The sequence below is a fragment of the Somniosus microcephalus genome, chromosome 2, assembly GCF_052327205.1.
Source record: "Somniosus microcephalus isolate GS21.2 chromosome 2, FLI_Smic_1.0, whole genome shotgun sequence".
Taxonomy (NCBI): Eukaryota; Metazoa; Chordata; class Chondrichthyes; order Squaliformes; family Somniosidae; genus Somniosus; species Somniosus microcephalus.
In genome coordinates, this window is record NC_140988.1 from 375,998,889 (window position 1) to 376,016,196 (window position 17,308).

Sequence of the window (17,308 nt, forward strand, 5' to 3'; positions counted from 1 at the left end):
CCATGAGATGAGCGACGCTGGAATCCAAAGAACCGCTCATGAGGTGTAGTATTTGTGGCTGTAGAAAACAGGGACCGTATAGAGTGCAATGCATCCGGAAGCACTGTTTCCCATTGCTGGTCTGGTAGGCCCCGAGATCTTAAAGCGAGACGTACGGAATTCCAGATGATACCGTTATACCTCTCTACCTGCCCATTTCCGATGGTATGGTGTTGTTTTGCTTGTAGCAATTCCCCGTTCTGAGAGGTAGTCCTTGAGTTCCCTTGACATAAAGGATGGACCCCGATCTGAGTGAATATAAGCCGGCATGCCACAGAGAGAAAATACCTGCTCAAGGCAGCAGATTACTGTGGACGCCAGCATATTGGAGCAGGGGAAGGCAAACGGAAAACGTGAATATTCGTCGATCATGGTGAGCAAATATGTGTTCCGAGTTGAAGAGGGCACTGGGCCCTTAAAATCGATGCTAAGTCGTTGCATCGGTTGGGTTGCATGTATGAGTATACCATCTGAGGGGCGGAAGAACTGAGGTTTTAATTCCGCACAAAGCCGGCATTCTGAGCATATTTTCTTTACATCTCCAGTGGAAAAAGGGAGATTCCGTGATCGTACGAAATGTAGCATGCGCGTAACGCCAGGATGACACAATCCATTGTGGACATCCATGAGAGTAGAGGATGACATAGTGGAGCAGAATGCCCGTGTGAGGGTGTCCGGGGCCACATTCTCCTTGCCAGGCCGATAGAGAATGGTATAACCAAAAGAGGCCAGTTCCATCCTCCAAAGTTGTATTTTATTATTCTTAATTTTGGTTCGTTTTCGATTATCGAGCATGAAGGCGACTGATCGTTGGTCCGTGATCAATGTAAAGTGCTGGCGAGCTAGAAAATTGTTCCACTTCCGTACTGCCTCTATGATGGCTGTGGCTTCTTTCTCAACCGGAGGATAATGTAGCTCGGCACCTTGTAAGGTCCTGGACATAAATGCTACAGGACAACCTTCCTGATTCAGAGTAGCCGAGATCGCCACCTCCAAGGCATCACATTCAACCACGAAAGGGAGATTCTCATCGATGGAGTGAAGAGCCGCTTTCTCCAACTGTTTTTTGAGAAGATTAAAGGCTGCAACAGCCGCTGTTCCCAGTGGAAATGATCTAGTATGCAGCAAGGGTTGGATTTTGTCCGAAAAATGAGGAATCCATTTAGCGTAGTATGCAAACAGACCGCGAGCCCGACGTAAAGAAGCCAGATTCTTAGGTGACGGGAGCTCTTGGAGCGGGCGAAGTCTTTCTGGGTCTGGCTTAATGATACCATTGCCTACGCAGTAGCCAAGGATGTTGATGGGCGGTTGCGACTCAACAGATTTGGATTCATTCAGGGTCAAATTACGGTGATGGAGGGCATCCCGAAATTTTTGGAGGTTGGCGTCGTGTTCCTGTTGATCGTGACCTGCAATGGTAATGTTATCAAGATAGGGAAAAGTGTCCCTTAGGTTTTCCTGCTTAACCAGGCCATCCATTGCCCGTTGGAAGACAGCCACTCCATTAGTAACCCCGAATGGGAGGCGACGAAATTGGTACAGCCGTCCATTAGCCTCAAAGGCCGTGTACTGCTTATCTGAGACCTTCAAGGGTACCTGATGATAGGCACTTTTTAAATCGTAAGTTGAGAACACTTTGTATTCGGCCAGTTTATTAACCATATCATCAATGCGTGGCAATGGGTAGGCGTCCAAGTCGGTATATTGATTGATGGTTTGCGAATAATCGATGCATAGTCGCTGTTTGTGAGGTTTTAGAGGGTTTTTGACAATGACGACTTGAGCCCGCCAGGGCGACGAACATGGTTCGATGATATCCTCTGCTAGAAGTCGAGAGATTTCAGCCGCAATAAAAGATTGGTCTTCCTGATTAAAGCGCCGCGATTTTGTTATTATTGGTTTGCATTGAGGCGGAATACTGGCAAATAATGAGGGTTCATCAAGTGAAGCTGCTGACAATGCACAAAACGGTAATTTAGACGGTATATTAGAAATAGTAAGTCCGGGTTTGGATCCACCAAACTCAATGGTGAGTTTCTTATGCTGTTTTTGGAAGTCCAGCCCTAAGAGGAGATCACTACATAAGTCCTTGAGCACCGAAAGTCGGGTGGAGGGATACATACGACCATGAAGTGTCATATCAACAACACAAAAGCCGGAGATTCTGGTATTAAGTGATGACTGAGCCATCGCAATTGCCTGGTCCGATGGGAAGACATGTAGTTTCAATTTCGCAACAATCTGTTCCTTAATGAAACTATCAGTACTTCCTGAGTCAATTAAGACATCTAAGGTATGCCCTTTAATTGAAATTTTTGTGGCTGCATGAGACAGGTTCTGTGGGCAAGCAGCTGTAATTGGTGTCGTTGCACAGAGAGTGGCTAAAACTCTCGGTGTGCTTCTTCGGGAGAGAGCTCGAGAGGAAGCTTGATAGGTCCTAGCTGGAGCATCTTGATAGGCCCTAATTGGGGCAGTTCGGTAGGCCTTAGCTGGATTGGCCCTCGTAGAGGCCCTTGATAGGCAAACTTTAGCAAAGTGTCCTTTTTTTTTGCAATAACTGCAGATTGCATTGCGAGCAGTGCAGGTTTTCCTAGGGTGAAAAGCATCTCCACAAAAGAAGCACTCCTTCCTAGATTGCCAAGAGGCTGCTAAAGTGGGGTCGTCCTCCTCTTCTTCATCAGAATTATCAGAATTAGATTCCCCCATGATAGGGTTCACCTGAGACCGCTTGAATTGTCTGGTTGCAGCTACAGCAGCAGATCGAGATCTGGGCAGCTGATAGAGGTCTGCATTTCTCTTTGCCAAATCCAGAGAACAAGCTAGGTCAAAAGCTTTTTGTAGCTCAAGTGTTTTACTTTCTAGTAGACGCTGGCGTATAAATGGAGAGGCAATCCCGCTGATGAAAGCATCACGAATCATTTCTTTGCGGTACAGCTCAGCTGAGGCTGCCTGAAAGTTACAATCTATGCTGAGCCTGCGAAGTTCTTGCAGGAATTCGTCAATTGATTCCCCTGGCCCTTGTTGGGCTGTGGCCAGTAGATGTCTAGCATAGACCTCATTTGGGGTCTTGGCATACAGTTTCTTAAGTGCCCGAATCACCTCATCGTAATTATCCCATTCATCAACATATTCGAACACTTTTGGGGTCACATAATTGATAAGTATCCTCAATCTAGCAGGAGCATCTGCTTCACATTCATCCAGAAAATTCTCAAAAGTACGGTACCAATGCTTCCATACCCTGCCAGCTGCTGGTGTATTCGGGTCCAAGTCCAGACGAATAGGTCTAAGGATTCTCTCCATGATGGGTGGTTCCCTGGATCCTTAACTCCGAGTTTGTCCGAAGGTCTAGTATTTGAGAGTGTAAATACTAAGTTACTTAAATTGATGTAAGAAAAAGGAGTCTTACCATCAAGTAACTTTAAAGTAAGCTTTAAGTAACTTATAAACACACTATATACACAAGAGAGGTCTTTACCATGCCTCTGGTAGAAGCCTCTTACAATACTGAACAGACCAGTATTTATACCAGTCCAACAGGAAGTGACATATGACAGGAAGTGAGGTATGTACACGGTTCATAGTTCACAGTTCACAGGAAGTGATGACATAACTTCCCGGAAGTTATTATTATTATCACACACGGGGAGAATGTGCAAACTCCACACAAACAGTCACCCGAGGCCGGATTCGAACCTGGGGCCCTGGCGCTGTGAGACAACAGTGCTGACCACTATGCCACCGTGCTGTCCCACGGGGAGGGATGGAGGGAGAGAGCGAGAGGGGAGGGATGGAGGGAGAGAGAGAGATGGAGGGAAGGAAGGAGGAAGAGAGAGAGGGGGGAGATGGAGAGGGGCAGCCGGCACTATTTCTGCCCAGGATTCGTGGCAGGGGCTTACAATGAAGCCGGGTTTACACTGGGCCAGACCCTCGCTCTCACTCTCTCTCTGCACCGCGATCGCAGCAGGAGGAGCTGAAGCGAAGCTCGGCTCTCACTCGACACAGCCGGAAACCAGCCCACTAACTCCTTATTGTCCAAATCATATTCCCTCCTCTGCAATCCCTCAGCAATCTCATTCTGCAGTCCTCCTTTTAAAGGCCTTATTTTTGCATTTCGCATTATAAATATCCCATGTCCAGTGCAAAAACAAACTCAGAATTATCAATAACAGAAACCTGCGTTTTCCTCTATTTAGTTACAGAGGTCTGTAGGTAAAACAAATCGATTTCTCCTAGCATTGCACATGGGGAATGTAAGTAAAGTAAGACTAGACAGCAACCTTGCCGTGATTCACTGGGCAGCACACTCTCACCTCTGAGTCAGGAGGTTGTGAGTTCATAATCCCACTCCAGAGACTTGAGTATAAATATCTAGGCTGACACTCCAATGCAGCGCTGAGGGAGCGCTGCACTGTCGGAGGTGCCGTCTTTCGGATGAGACATTAAACCGAGGCCCCGTCTGCCCTCTCAGGTGTCAGGTGAGTGGAAAAGATCCCACGGCACTATTTTGAAGAAGAGCAGGGGAGTTATCCCCGGTGTCCTGGCCAATATTTATCCCTCAATCAACATAACAAAAAAACAGATGATCTGGTCATTATCACATTGCTGTTTGTGGGAACTTGCTGCGCGCAAATTGGCTGCCGCGTTTCCCACATTACAACAGTGACTCCACTTCAAAAAGTACTTCATTGGCTGTAAAGCGCTTTGGGACGTCCGGTGGACGTGAAAGGCGCTATAGAAATGCAAGTCTTTCTTTCCTTCTCTCATTCCTCTCTGGATGTAAAAGATCCCGCGGCCACTACTTCGAAGAAGAGCAGGGGGAGTTCTCCCCGGGGTCCTGGGGCCAATATTTATCCCTCAATCAACATCACTAAAACAGGTTATCTGGTCATTATCACATTGCTGTTTGTGGGAGCTTGCTGTGTGCAAATTGGCTGCCGTGCTTCCTAAATTAAAAGTGACTGCACTGCAAAAGTACCTCATGGGCTATAGGGAGAAAGAGCAGGGGACTGGGGCTATTTGGGTAGCCGGCCGAAAGGCCTTCTTCTGTGCTGTAAGGTTCATAGAAACATAGAAACAAAGAAGATAGGAGCAGGAGTAGGCCATTCGGCCCCTCGAGCCTGTTCCGCCATTTAATGAGATCATGGCTGATCATCCAAATTCAGTACCCTGTCCCTGCCTTCTCCCCATATCCCTTGATCCCTTTAGCCTTAAGAAATATATCCAACTCCTTCTTGAATACATTTAATGAATTGGCCTCCATTGCCTTTTGTGGTAGAGAATTCCACAGTTTCACCACTCTCTGGGTGAAGAAATTCCTCCTCATCTCAGTCCTAAATGGCTTACTCCTTATCCTTAGACTGTGACCCCTGGTTCTGGATTCCCTGACCATCGGGAACATCCTCCCTGCATCTAGTCTGTCCAGTCCTGCCAGAATTTTATAAGTTTCAATGAGATCCGCTCTCATTCTTCTAAACTCCAGCGAGTACAAGTCCAGTCGACCCAATCTCTCCTCATGGCAAGAACATCCTTCCTCAGATAAGGCGACCAAAACTGCACACAATACTCAAGATGTGGTCTCACCAAGGCCCTGTACAACTGCAGCAAGACATCCTTGTTCCATTACTCAAACCCTCTCGCTACGAAGGCCAACATACCATTTGCCTTCTTAACCGCCTGCTGCACCTACATGCTTACTTTCAGCGACTGGTGCACAAGGACGCCCAGGTCTCGTTGCAATTCCCCTTCTCCCAATCTATTGCCATTCAGATAATAATCTGCCTTCCTGTTTTTGACACCAAAGTGGATAACCTCGCATTTGTCCACGTTATATTGCATCTGCCATGCTTCTGCCCAATCACCCAACTTGTCTAAATCATACTGGAGTTTCTTGGCATCCTCCTCACAGCACACACGCCCACCCAGCTTTGTGTCGTCTGCAAACTTGGAGATATTACATCTAGTTCCCTCGTCCAGATCATTAATATATATTGTGAATAGCTGGGGTCGAAGGACCGATCCCTGCGGTATCCCACTAGTCACTGCCTGCCACTCGGAAAAAGTCCCATTTATTCCAACTCTTTACTTTCTGTCTGCCAACCAGCTCTCTATCCAAGTCAATACCTTGCCCCCAATCCCATGTGCCTTCATTTTACACGCTAATCTCTTATGGGGGACCTTATCGAAAGCCTTTTGAAAATCCAAATACACCACATCCACTGGTTCTCCCTTATCTATTTTACCAGTTACATCCTCAAAAAATTCCAGTAGATTAGTCAAGCACAATTTACCTGATGTAAATCCATGTTTACTTTGTCCGATCCTGTCACTTTTTTCCAAGTGTTCTGCTATTTCATCTTTTATAATGGACTCTAGCATTTTCCCTACCGTATCAGTGTAGGGGGTTTCTCTTGCTCTTTCTGGTCTCCTGCCAGGCTTCGTGCAATAATTACCCTTGAGTGGTTCGACCCACTCCCCCTACGGTTCTAGACCTTGGACTTAGGTGCAGAGAACAGTAGTGCAGAGAAAGAACTCAATAGACCAGGTTGAATAGCACGAAATGGATGCTTTTATTTTTAAACAGTTTGAAGCATTACAAAATACATGTCATAGGCACAGATTAAAGTTACTACAATCATGCACAAATTTATGAACTTGACTCTATGGAAATGGGGAACACACGGCACATCGAAAAAGGGGAAACACATTACGATTTCCCTTAACTCCCTCCCCTATACCTAAACTAAGTTTCGACCTGGGGAACTTGGGATCATGCTCACCACTCTCGAAATCGCGAGAAAGGGGGTTCGCAGCCTTTTTGGCACCGCTTTCCGTCGTCACGTGGATTTGGAAACTTCTGGCGCAGTCGATATTCTCTCCTCCCTCGAGGCGGTGGGGTAGACCCAGCCTCGATGAGCGCTCGTTAAGGTTGAGATCCACTAAGTCGATTTGGATTCATGGAGCAGACCCAGATGCAGGCTATGCACTTGGGAGAATCTTGTGGCCTAGATCGCCAGTCCTCCAGAGGGTTTCTTCTCCGTCGGCCTGGGTCGTCGATGATCTCCCGACCCCAGTACCCGGGCCACCCTCGTCGTCTTCTCGTCGTGGCCGAGCCTTGTTTGGCTGAACACCGACCACGTTGTCCTTTTACCGAAACCGTCCGTCTTTAAAAAGACAAAAACTTTTTCATCGATCTGCCGAAGTGGAAGAGGCGCCGATCCGGGCACCGTCCGCCCTTCGTTCGTTCCTCGTAGAAGAAAGTTCTTGAAGAAATGGAAGCCTGAAGTCGCCCAACAAGAAGCCGTGGCAGTGAAGAAGAAGTTGTTCAAGTAACCCGAAGTCCGAAGTAACTTAGATGGACTTTCAATCCATAGTTATACTCTTTTGGGACAGTCTTATCTCCCGCCAAATCATAGTCCTGTCTTTGTATTAATTTTGGCGGGCAGAAATCTCTGCAGGGGCGCTTTGTCTTGTAACGGAGCCGGTGATAACTTAAACTGGCCTTCCTGGCTGATAATGTCTTTCAATGTCTTTTGCATTGTCACCGTGGCTCGGTTCGCATATTGATCGGTCCGGACATTTTCCTTGATGGCTGCTAAACGGTTTTTCCTTTGTACGATAAATGGGTATAAGTGTTTTTACATTGTCCGCCCATATCTTGATGGGCCCCATCCTGTACTTATAATCCATTGAATATGTATGCTGTTGCTCTGAGTTTCGGTTCCCAGAGACTGGCTTTTGTGGGCTCACTGTCTTCAATCCACAAGCCTGTCTGGCTTGCAGTAACAGAAATAAAATGGTTCATAAACTGATCACGGGGCCTGGCGGCCATTTTGTATGTCCTTTTATCAAAGGTTTTTCTGTGCAAGCTTACTTTGGTCAATAAACAGTCTTATTTTATCCAGTTTTCTTGCGTGATTTTTGCTGAAAATTGCGAATCTTACAATCAGGTTCTATCATATAGCGTTTTAACATAAGAATACAAGAACATAAGAAATAGGAGCAGGAGTCGGCCATTCGGCCCTTCGAGCCTGCTCCGCCATTCAATGAGATCATGGCTGATCTTCTGCCTCAACTCCATTCACCGGCCCTATCGCCATATCTCTTAATTCCCTTAATATCCAAAAGTCTATTGATCTCTGTCTTGAATATACTGAACAACTGAGCCTCCACAGCCCTCCGGGGTAGAGAATTCCAAAGATTCACCACCCTCTGAGTGAAGAAATTTCTCCTCATCTCAGTGAGGAGACTGTGACCCCTGGTTCTAGACTCCCCAGCCAGGGGAAACATCCTCCCTGCATCTACCCTGTCAAGCTCTGTAAGAATTTTGTATGTTTCAATGAGATCACCTCTCATTCTTCTAAACTCTCGAGAATGTAGGCCTAGTCTACTCAATCTCTCCTCATAGGACGATCCCCCCATCCCAGGAACCAGTCTGGTGAACCTTCGTTGCACTCCCTCTATGGCAAGTATATCCTTCCTTAGGTAAGGAGACCAAAACTGTACACAATACTCCAGGTGTGGTCTCACCAGGGCCCTATATAATTGCAGTAAGACGTCCCAAGGCACTTCGTGGTGATGTAAGAAGAAATAATGGATGCTGGTCCAAAGAAGGAGAGGTTGGGAAGGGGTGACTATGAGCTTGGTCAAAGAGGTGGGTTTTAAGGCGGGTCTTAAGGAGGCGAGGGAAGTGGCGAGGTGGTAAGGTTTAGGGATGGAACTGCACTGTGGGGGCCGAGGCAGCTGAAGGCACGGCCATCTGTGGGGTGGGGGGGGGTGAAGGAAGGGGTGATGTGCAAGAGAATTCAATAGATAGATTTCAATCACTCTTCCTCAATGGAAGCCCAATAGTTCAAAATGTTTCTTTTAAAAATCTCTTTTTGCTTATTAAGATGAGGAATGTTAAAAAGAAAAGAGTTGCATTTCTATAGCGCCTTTCACGACCACCGGACATCTCAAAGCGCTTTATTGGCTGTGAAGCACTTAAACATAGAAGATAGGAGCAGGAGTAGGCCATTCGGCCCCTCGAGCCTGCTCCGCCATTCAATGCGATCATGGCTGATCATCCAAATTCAGTACCCTGTCCCTGCCTTCTCCCCATATCCCTTGAGCCCTTTAACCTTAAGAAATATATCCAACTGCCTTCTCTCCATATCCCTTCATCCCTTTAGCCTTACGACCACTTTGGGACGTCCGGTGGTCGTGAAAGGCGCTGTAGAAATGCAAGTCTTTCTTTCTTTTGGTATGTTGGCCTTCATAGCGAGAGGGTTTGAGTACAGGAACAAGGATGTCTTGCTGCAGTTGTACAGGGCCTTGGTGAGACCACATCTTGAGTATTGTGTGCAGTTTTGGTCGCCTTATCTGAGGAAGGATGTTCTTGCCATGGAGGGAGTGCAGCGAAGATTCACCAGGCTGATACCTGGGGTGGCAGGAATGACGTATGAGGAGAGATTGGGTCGATTGGGCTTGTACTCGCTGGAGCTTAGAAGATTGAGAGGGGATCTCATTGAAACTTATAAAATTCTAACAGGACTGGACAGACTAGATGCAGGAAGGATGTTCCCGATGGTCGGGGAGTCCAGAACCAGGGGTCACAGTCTAAGGATAAGGGGTAAGCCATTTAGGACAGAGATGAGGAGGAATTTTTTCACCCAGAGAGTGAACCTGTGGAATTCTCTACCACAGAAGGCAGTAGAGGCCAATTCATTAAATATATTCAAGAAGGAGTTGGATATATTTATTAAGGCTAAAGGGATCAAGGGGTATGGGGAGAAATTTGGTTATTAAGATGAGGAATGTTAAAAAGAAAAGAATTGCATTTCTTTTACAATATAAAAAAGTCAAATATTATATTAGAAATAAAAGGTCAGGGTAGGATTTTAAAATGGGGGCCTGGCTCTGAATTTGGATGATGAGCCATGATCGCATTGAATGGCGGAGCAGGCTCGAGGGGCCGAATGGCCTACTCCTGCTCCTATCTTCTATGTTTCTATGTTTTCCTTGTGTAAACCATGAAAGGGGGAATATATTTTTAAATGATGGAAAGGGAAAAGTTTTTTTTCATTAAAAAGTTAATCTAGCACATTTGGCTGGTAGAGGTTTAATGTTTCTCTGGGTGTTTTATTGAGTTTGGAAAGATTCACAAAACAAGGAGGAATTGTCCATGGTGGCTCCCCCTGTCGTCAGCGGGGCGGCGCTGCAGGCGGGAAGGCGGCCTCGGGCGCATGCGCCATTACGTCGTCTGGCGATTTCCAACGCCTGCGCAGAAGGATCCGGATTACGTAATCCCAGGATGCAAAGCGCGCCACTTCCAGCGCTGTCGCCGTCGCCTATACCTGCAGAATCTATTTTTTTAAAACAGCAAGAAACTATTTTTATTTGGATAAAAGGAACTATATATACTTGGTTTGTTAAATATCTGTATATTTAAAAGATTATTTTTGAGGAGGGCGGGGCTTTGTGCTGTTGCCATGGTGACGGTTGTTGGGCAGCCTGAGGCCTGCAGCAGGTACAGCACTGAGCTCCCACTTACTGCAAAAACCTTGAAATTAATGCCAATTATAATATCTTGTTATTAATGAGAGCTAATTGTTTTGTGGTGAATGAAGTAGCCTTGGCCGCGAGACCTGAGGGCACTTGGAGCAGGGTGGGCAGGCCTGAGCCAGGCCCCCATTTTAAAATCCTACCCTGACCTTTTATTTCTAATATAATATTTGACTTTTTTATATAAATATTGTAAAAGAGTGAATGCAGAGAAGTATAGCGTTGGTTGCGGTTTTCTCTGCAAGAAAAAACTGAGGAGGTGGGACTGGAGCCACATATAGGCAGAACCGCAACAGCGCCATCGCTGCTGGTGGCCTGTAATTGCAGCGTGACATGTTTACATAGACAGTTCCCATTATAGACGTGGTCCGCGGCATTTATTGTGGAATCAATGGATGGTGACCTTGTTATTACAGATTATAACCTGCCTTTTCTCGTTCTTCAGGTGACGCTGGATTTCTAGGGTGCTGCTGTAAGAAAGACTTGCATTTCTATAGCACCTTTCACGACCACCGGACGTCCCAAAGCGCTTTACAGCCAATGGAGTACTTTTCTGATGTTGATTGAGGGATAAATATTGGCCAGGACACCGGGGATATCTCCCCTGCTCTTCTTCAAAATAGCACCATGGGATCTTTTACATCCACGTGAGAGAGCAGACGGGGCCTCGGTTTAACGTCTCATCCAGAAGACGGCACCTCTCAGTGCTACACTGGAGTGTCAGCCCAGATTTTTGTGCTCAAGTGTCTGGAGTGGGACTTGAACCCCCAACCTTCTTTGACTCAGAGGCAAGGGTGCTACCCACTGAGCCACAGCTGTGGCAGTGCATGATAGAATGCCATTCGGCCCATCGTGCCTGTGACATTTTCTGAGACCGCCACCAGCATGGTCCAACCCGCACTGCCCTGTCCTCAGTAACCAGTTGTCAGGAGGTGTGAAGCGCCACCTCAGCATGACGTTCCTCTTATTTTCCCATATGACCCACCCCACTCCCACCCCATCCTTTGTTGGATCTGTCTAGCACTCCTCCAAGTGGCGTTCCTTGGGATCGGAGCACGGGTTCATCTACCTCATTAACACGGAGCACTAGTGCAGCCCTATGTTGCCACCCTATTATCAGTAAGCAAGCACTAATGAGCAGACGTTGCTCACAAGGAGAGTGAGGGAGCAAAGATGTCTTTCAGTCCCCACTTTAAAGTGTCAAGTTAGCAAATGTGAGCTGGGCCTACAACTGGGATATGAGAGGGGGGGAAATGACAGGTACGGTAGCGTACTGGTTATGTTGCTGAAAGTTTAAATTCAGTTTAAAAGGAAATTGGGAAATAAAAAGCTGGGGTCAGTAGAAGTGACCATGATGTTGTCGGATTGTCGTAAAAACCCAACTGGTTCACTGATGTCCTTTAGGGAAGGAAACCTGCCGACCTTACCCGGTCTGGGCCTATATGTGACTCCAGTCCCACACCAACGTGGTTGACTCTTAACTGCCCTTGGTGTGGCCTCGTCAGCCTTCTCGGTTGTATCAAAGCAAAAAAAACACCACCTTCTCAAGGGCAACTCGGGCTGGGCAATAAATTCCGGCCTTGCCAGCGACGCTCGCATCCCGAGAGTGAATTCTTTTAAAAAGAAAATCTAGCGGGGCCCCCGCTCAGGATCCGCATCCAGTTGTCTTCCTGATGCAGAGTGCGCCTGTGTGGACACCGAGGGAGGGCTGTCCCCTGCCTCTCCCCAGTCAAATAACCTGCTGATGCTCACTGTCTATACATATAGGAAGAATGGCTAATTGGTGAGGTACCAGTGGGGGGAAGAGGGAGTAGGAGGGGAGATGGAAGTGCACCCACCGCAAAGGGTCAGGCCATTCAGGAGGGGAATGGGTGGGAGGGGGGCATTGGCGAGAAAACGTTTAATGTTTCACAGATAGTTTTATCAAAGGTAACTTTCCACTGATGTTCTCACGCAGGGAAAGGAGGAATAAACAGCAGGTATGTCCAAGAAGAAGACACGTGGCGAAGGCAAGAGCAAGACGGTAGGGATGGAACTGGAGGTTCTGACAGCAGCTACAGAGCGGATTGTGTTGCTGCAAAACGAGTGAGTCGCCAGCGTTTACTAACCAATGCGATCGAGGTCGGTGGGCGGGGGGGGATGGGGGGAGAGGGGTTTAGGGGGTAGGGGGAGGGAATCGGGCGTTACCAGTCCAAGAAAGGAAGAACTCACAGTTAAAAAAGATCTCATCACTTCTCGCGTCATAGATTGGTTCGCATGCAATCGATTACAAACTCCGTTCCCCAGCCACTGACTGCATCCCTCTCCCTGGCAACCGTATGAGGCTGAATCAGACCTTGGTGTCATACTTGACCCTGAAATGGGCTTCTGACCACATATTCGCCTCATCACTAAGACCGCCTGTTTCCACCATCTCCGGAACATCGCCCGTCTCCACCCCTGCCTCAACCTCATCTGCTGCTGAAACCCTCATCCATGCCTTTGTTACCTCTGGAGGCGACTATTCCAACGCACTCCTGGCTGGCCTCCCATGTTCTACCCTCTGTAAACTTGAGATCATCCAAAACCCGGCTGCCCGTGTCCTAACTCGCACCAAGTCCCGTTCACCCATCACCCTTGTGCTCGCTGACCTTCTGATCCTTGCTTTCAAATCCCTCCATGGCCTTCACCCCTCCCTATCTCTGTAATCTCCTTCAGCCCCACAACCCCCCCCCCGCCCCCGCCGAGATATCTGCGCTACTCTAATTCTGACCTCTTGTGCATCCCCGATTTTCATCGCTCCACCATTGGCGGCTGTGCCTTCAGCTGCCTGGGCCCTAAGCTCTGGAATTCCATGCCTTTGTTACCTCTAGACTTGACTATTCCAACGCACTCCTGGCTGGCCTCCCACTTTCTACCCTAGGTAAACTTGAGGTCATCCAAAACTCGGCTGCCCGTGTCGCAACTCGCACCAAGTCCCGTTCACCCATCACCCACTGTGCTCGCTGACCTACATTGGCGCCCGGTTAAGCAACATAGAAACATAGAAGATAGGAGCAGGAGTAGGCCATTCGGCCCCTCGAGCCTGCTCCGCCATTCAATGCGATCATGGCTGATTTCAACGCCTCGATTTCAAAATTCTCATCCTTGTTTTCAAATCCCTCCACGGTCTCGCCCCCTCCCTAGCTCTGTCTCCCAGGACCCTGTAAATGAGGAAGAAGAGGGCCAGGGATTGAAAGTCTAGAGGTCAGCGTGCAGGGCTGGGCGAGAAGAGGAGTGGAACCAGTTGGAGAGGCATTGGAGAAAGACAAGAGTGGTCAACTGTTAACTGTCATGGGCAGGTCATGGAGGAATCATGTCATAAGTTAATGTGAGAGTTTGGATGGTTATTCAGAAATCTTTAATCATTTATTTTTATTTTTGAAAGGTACGATGAAATTGTTAAAGAGCTCAAGCAGCTGAAGCTAAAGATTTACAACCTGTATCCTTTGCTGGGCAGCTGCACTCTGACACTGGTTCTGCCTGTCTGTCCCTTGGCAGATTTAGAGAACTGCGTACAGTTCTGGTCACCATATTATAAAAAGGATATAGCGGCACTGGAGAGGGTGCAGAGAAGATTTACAAGGATGATACCAGAAATGCGAGGCTATACCTATCAGGAAAGGATGAACAGGCTGGGTCTCTTTTCTCTTGAAACGAGAAGGCTGAGGGGTGACCTAATAGAGATCTTTAAAATTATGCAAGGTTTTGATAGAGTGGATACAGAGAGAATGTTTCCACTTGTGGGGAAGAGCAAAACTAGAGGCCATCAATATAAGATAGTCACCAAGAAATCCAATGGGGAATTCAGAAGAATCTTCTTTACCCAGAGAGTGGTGAGAATGTGGAACTCGCTACCACAGGGAGTGGTTGAAGCGAATAGTATAGATGCATTTAAGGGGAGGCTAGACAAGCACATGAGGGAGAAGGGAATAGAGGGTTGCGCTGATGGATTTAGATGGGGAAAGACGGGAGGAGGCTCGAGTGGAGCATAAACGCCGGCATGGACTGGTTGGGCCGAATGGCCTGTTTCTGTGCCGGACATCCCATGTAATCCTACGATTGACTGCTGCAGGCGTCTCCGGGCCATGGATTGATGTCAGAGCTTGAATTCAGTCCCATTCCCTCTCTTCTGGAGATGGAGGCAGGGCCCTCCAGTAGCCATAGCCACGTGAAAGGGGGAGCGCTATTTGGAAGCAGGGCCTCCCGAAAAAGAAGACTTGCATTTCTGAAACGCCTTTCACAATCTCAGGATGTCCCAAAGCGCTTTGCAGCCAATGAAGTACTTTTTGAAGTGGAGTCACTGTTGTAATGTAGGAAACGTGGCAGCCAATTTGCGCACAGCAAGCTCCCGCAAACAGCAATGTGATAAATGACCAGATAATCTGATTTAGTGATGTTGGTTGAGGGATAAATATTGGCCCCAGGACACTGGGGGAGAACTCTCCTGCTCTTCTTCTGAATAATGCCACGGGATCTTTGGCGTCCACCTGGAGGAGAAGACGGCACCTCAGTTTTATGTTTCATCCGAAAGACGGCACCTCCGACAGTGCAGCATTCCCTCAGTGCAGCACTGGGAGTGTCAGCCTGGATTTTTGTGGTCAAGTCTCTGGAGTGGGACTCGAACCCACGACCTGCCGAGTCAGAGGCGAGGCAGGGCCAGTATCCAAAGCAACAAGGGAAAGGGAGAGCGCAGTTAGGAGGGGGCACCGAAGGATGAGCTCGATGGGCAGAATGGGCTCCCTCACCGGTACTGATCTCTGTGATCTTAACTCGTGCTGAAACGTGATACCGGTGTTTTTTAAAAGAAGCGGTTTGTTGATAACTTTCTTTAGCCATCGCTCACAGGCGGCGGGAGAATGAGTTCCTAGAGAAGGAAGCGCAGCAAACACGCCTGGAGACCGTAAGTACACAGCCCACCATCGTATGGCAGCGCTGGAGAGCAGTTTGTACCGGGGGCAGGGGTTCAGAGCCTGGGGCAGAGGTTCAGAGCCTGGGGCAAGGGTTCAGAGCCTGGGGCAGGGGGTCAGAGCCGGGGGCAGGGGTTCAGAGCTGGGGGCAGGGGTTCAGAGCCGGGGGCAGGGGGTCAGAGCCTGAGACAGGGGTTCAGAGCCGGGGGCAAGGGTTCAGAGCCGGGGGCAGGGGTTCAGAGCCTGGGGCAGGGGGTCAGAGCCTGGGGCAGGGGTTCAGAGCCGGGGGCAAGGGTTCAGAGCCGGGGGCAGGGGTTCAGAGCTGGGGGCAGGGGTTCAGAGCCTGGGGCAGGGGGTCAGAGCCTGGGCAGAGGGTTCAGAGCCTGGGGCAGAGGATCAGAGCCTGGGGCAGGGGTTCAGAGCCTGGGGCAGGGGTTCAGAGCCTGGGGCAGGGGGTCAGAGCTGGGGGCAGGGGGTCAGAGCCGGGGGCAGGGGTCAGAGCCTGGGGCAGGGGTTCAGAGCCTGGGCAGAGGGTTCAGAGCCTGGGGCAGAGGATCAGAGCCTGGGGCAGGGGGTCAGAGCCTGGGGCAGAGGATCAGAGCCTGGGGCAGGGGTTCAGAGCCTGGGGCAGGGGGTCAGGGGCAGGGGTTCAGAGCCTGGGGCAGGGGGTCAGGGTCAGGGGTCAGAGCCTGGGGCAGGGGGTCAGGGTCAGGGGTCAGAGCCTGGGGCAGGGGTTCAGAGCCTGGGGCAGAGAGTCAGAGCCTGGGGCAGGGGGTCAGGGTCAGGGGTCAGAGCCTGGGACAGAGGGTCAGAGCCTGGGGTAGGGGGTCAGAGCCTGGGGCAGAGGGTCAGAGCCTGGGGCAGAGGGTCAGAGCCTGGGGCAGAGCCTGGGGCAGGGGGGCAGAGCCTGGGGCAGGGGGGCAGAGCCTGGGGCAGGGGGTCAGGGTCAGAGGTCAGAGCCTGGGGCAGGGGGTCAGAGCCTGAGGCAGAGGGTCAGAGCCTAGGGCAGGGGGTCAGAGCCTAGGGCAGAGGATCAGAGCCTGGGGCAGAGGGTCAGAGCCTGGGGCAGAGGGTCAGAGCCTGGGGCAGGGCGTCAGAGCCTGGGGCAGGGGGTCAGAGCCTGGGCAGAGGGTTCAGAGCCTGGGGCAGAGGGTCAGAGCCTGGGGAACAGGGTCAGAGCCTGAGGCAGAGGGTCAGAGCCTGGGGAACAGGGTCAGAGCCTGAGACAGAGGGTCAGAGCCTGGGGCAGGGGGTCAGAGCCTGGGGCAGGGGGTCAGAGCCTGGGCAGAGGGTTCAGAGCCTGGGGCAGAGGGTCAGAGCCTGGGGCAGAGGGTCAGAGCCTGGAGCAGGGGGTCAGAGCCTGGGGCAGGGGATCAGAGCCTGGGGCAGGGGTTCAGAGCCTGGGGCAGGGGGTCAGGGGTCAGAGCCTGGGGCAGGGGGACAGGGTCAGGGGTCAGAGCCTGAGGCAGGGGGTCAGAGTCTGGGGCAGGGTGTCGGAGCCTGGGGCAGAGGGTCAGAGCCTGGGGCAGGGGGCCAGGGTCAGGGGTCAGAGCCTGGGGCAGGGGTTCAGAGACTGGGGCAGAGGGTCAGAGCCTGGGGCAGGGGGGCAGAGCCTGGGGCAGAGGGTCAGGGGTCAGAGCCTGGGGCAGGGGGACAGGGTCAGGGGTCAGAGCCTGAGGCAGGGGGTCAGAGTCTGGGGCAGGGTGTCGGAGCCTGGGGCAGAGGGTCAGAGCCTGGGGCAGGGGGCCAGGGTCAGGGGTCAGAGCCTGGGGCAGAGGGTCAGAGCCTGGGGCAGAGGG

The 17,308-nt window shown here is 50.1% G+C and overlaps 2 protein-coding genes across 2 annotated transcripts in view; both read left to right on the plus strand.

The window, feature by feature from the left end:
* The window catches only part of LOC147123778 (semaphorin-4F-like), a 428,228-nt gene that overhangs the window by 123,009 nt on the left and 287,911 nt on the right, over window positions 1-17,308 (plus strand). The gene's annotated exons all lie outside the window — the stretch shown is intronic.
* Window positions 10,332-17,308, plus strand: part of LOC147123780 (uncharacterized) — a 7,835-nt gene continuing 858 nt past the window's right edge. The window contains exons 1-4 of the mRNA XM_085967138.1: window positions 10,332-10,443; window positions 12,539-12,666; window positions 13,988-14,041; window positions 15,448-15,544. Coding sequence (XP_085823264.1) covers window positions 12,563-12,666; window positions 13,988-14,041; window positions 15,448-15,544 — 255 coding nt within the window. The 5' untranslated portion in view covers window positions 10,332-10,443; window positions 12,539-12,562. The remainder of the gene's footprint in view (window positions 10,444-12,538; window positions 12,667-13,987; window positions 14,042-15,447; window positions 15,545-17,308) is intronic.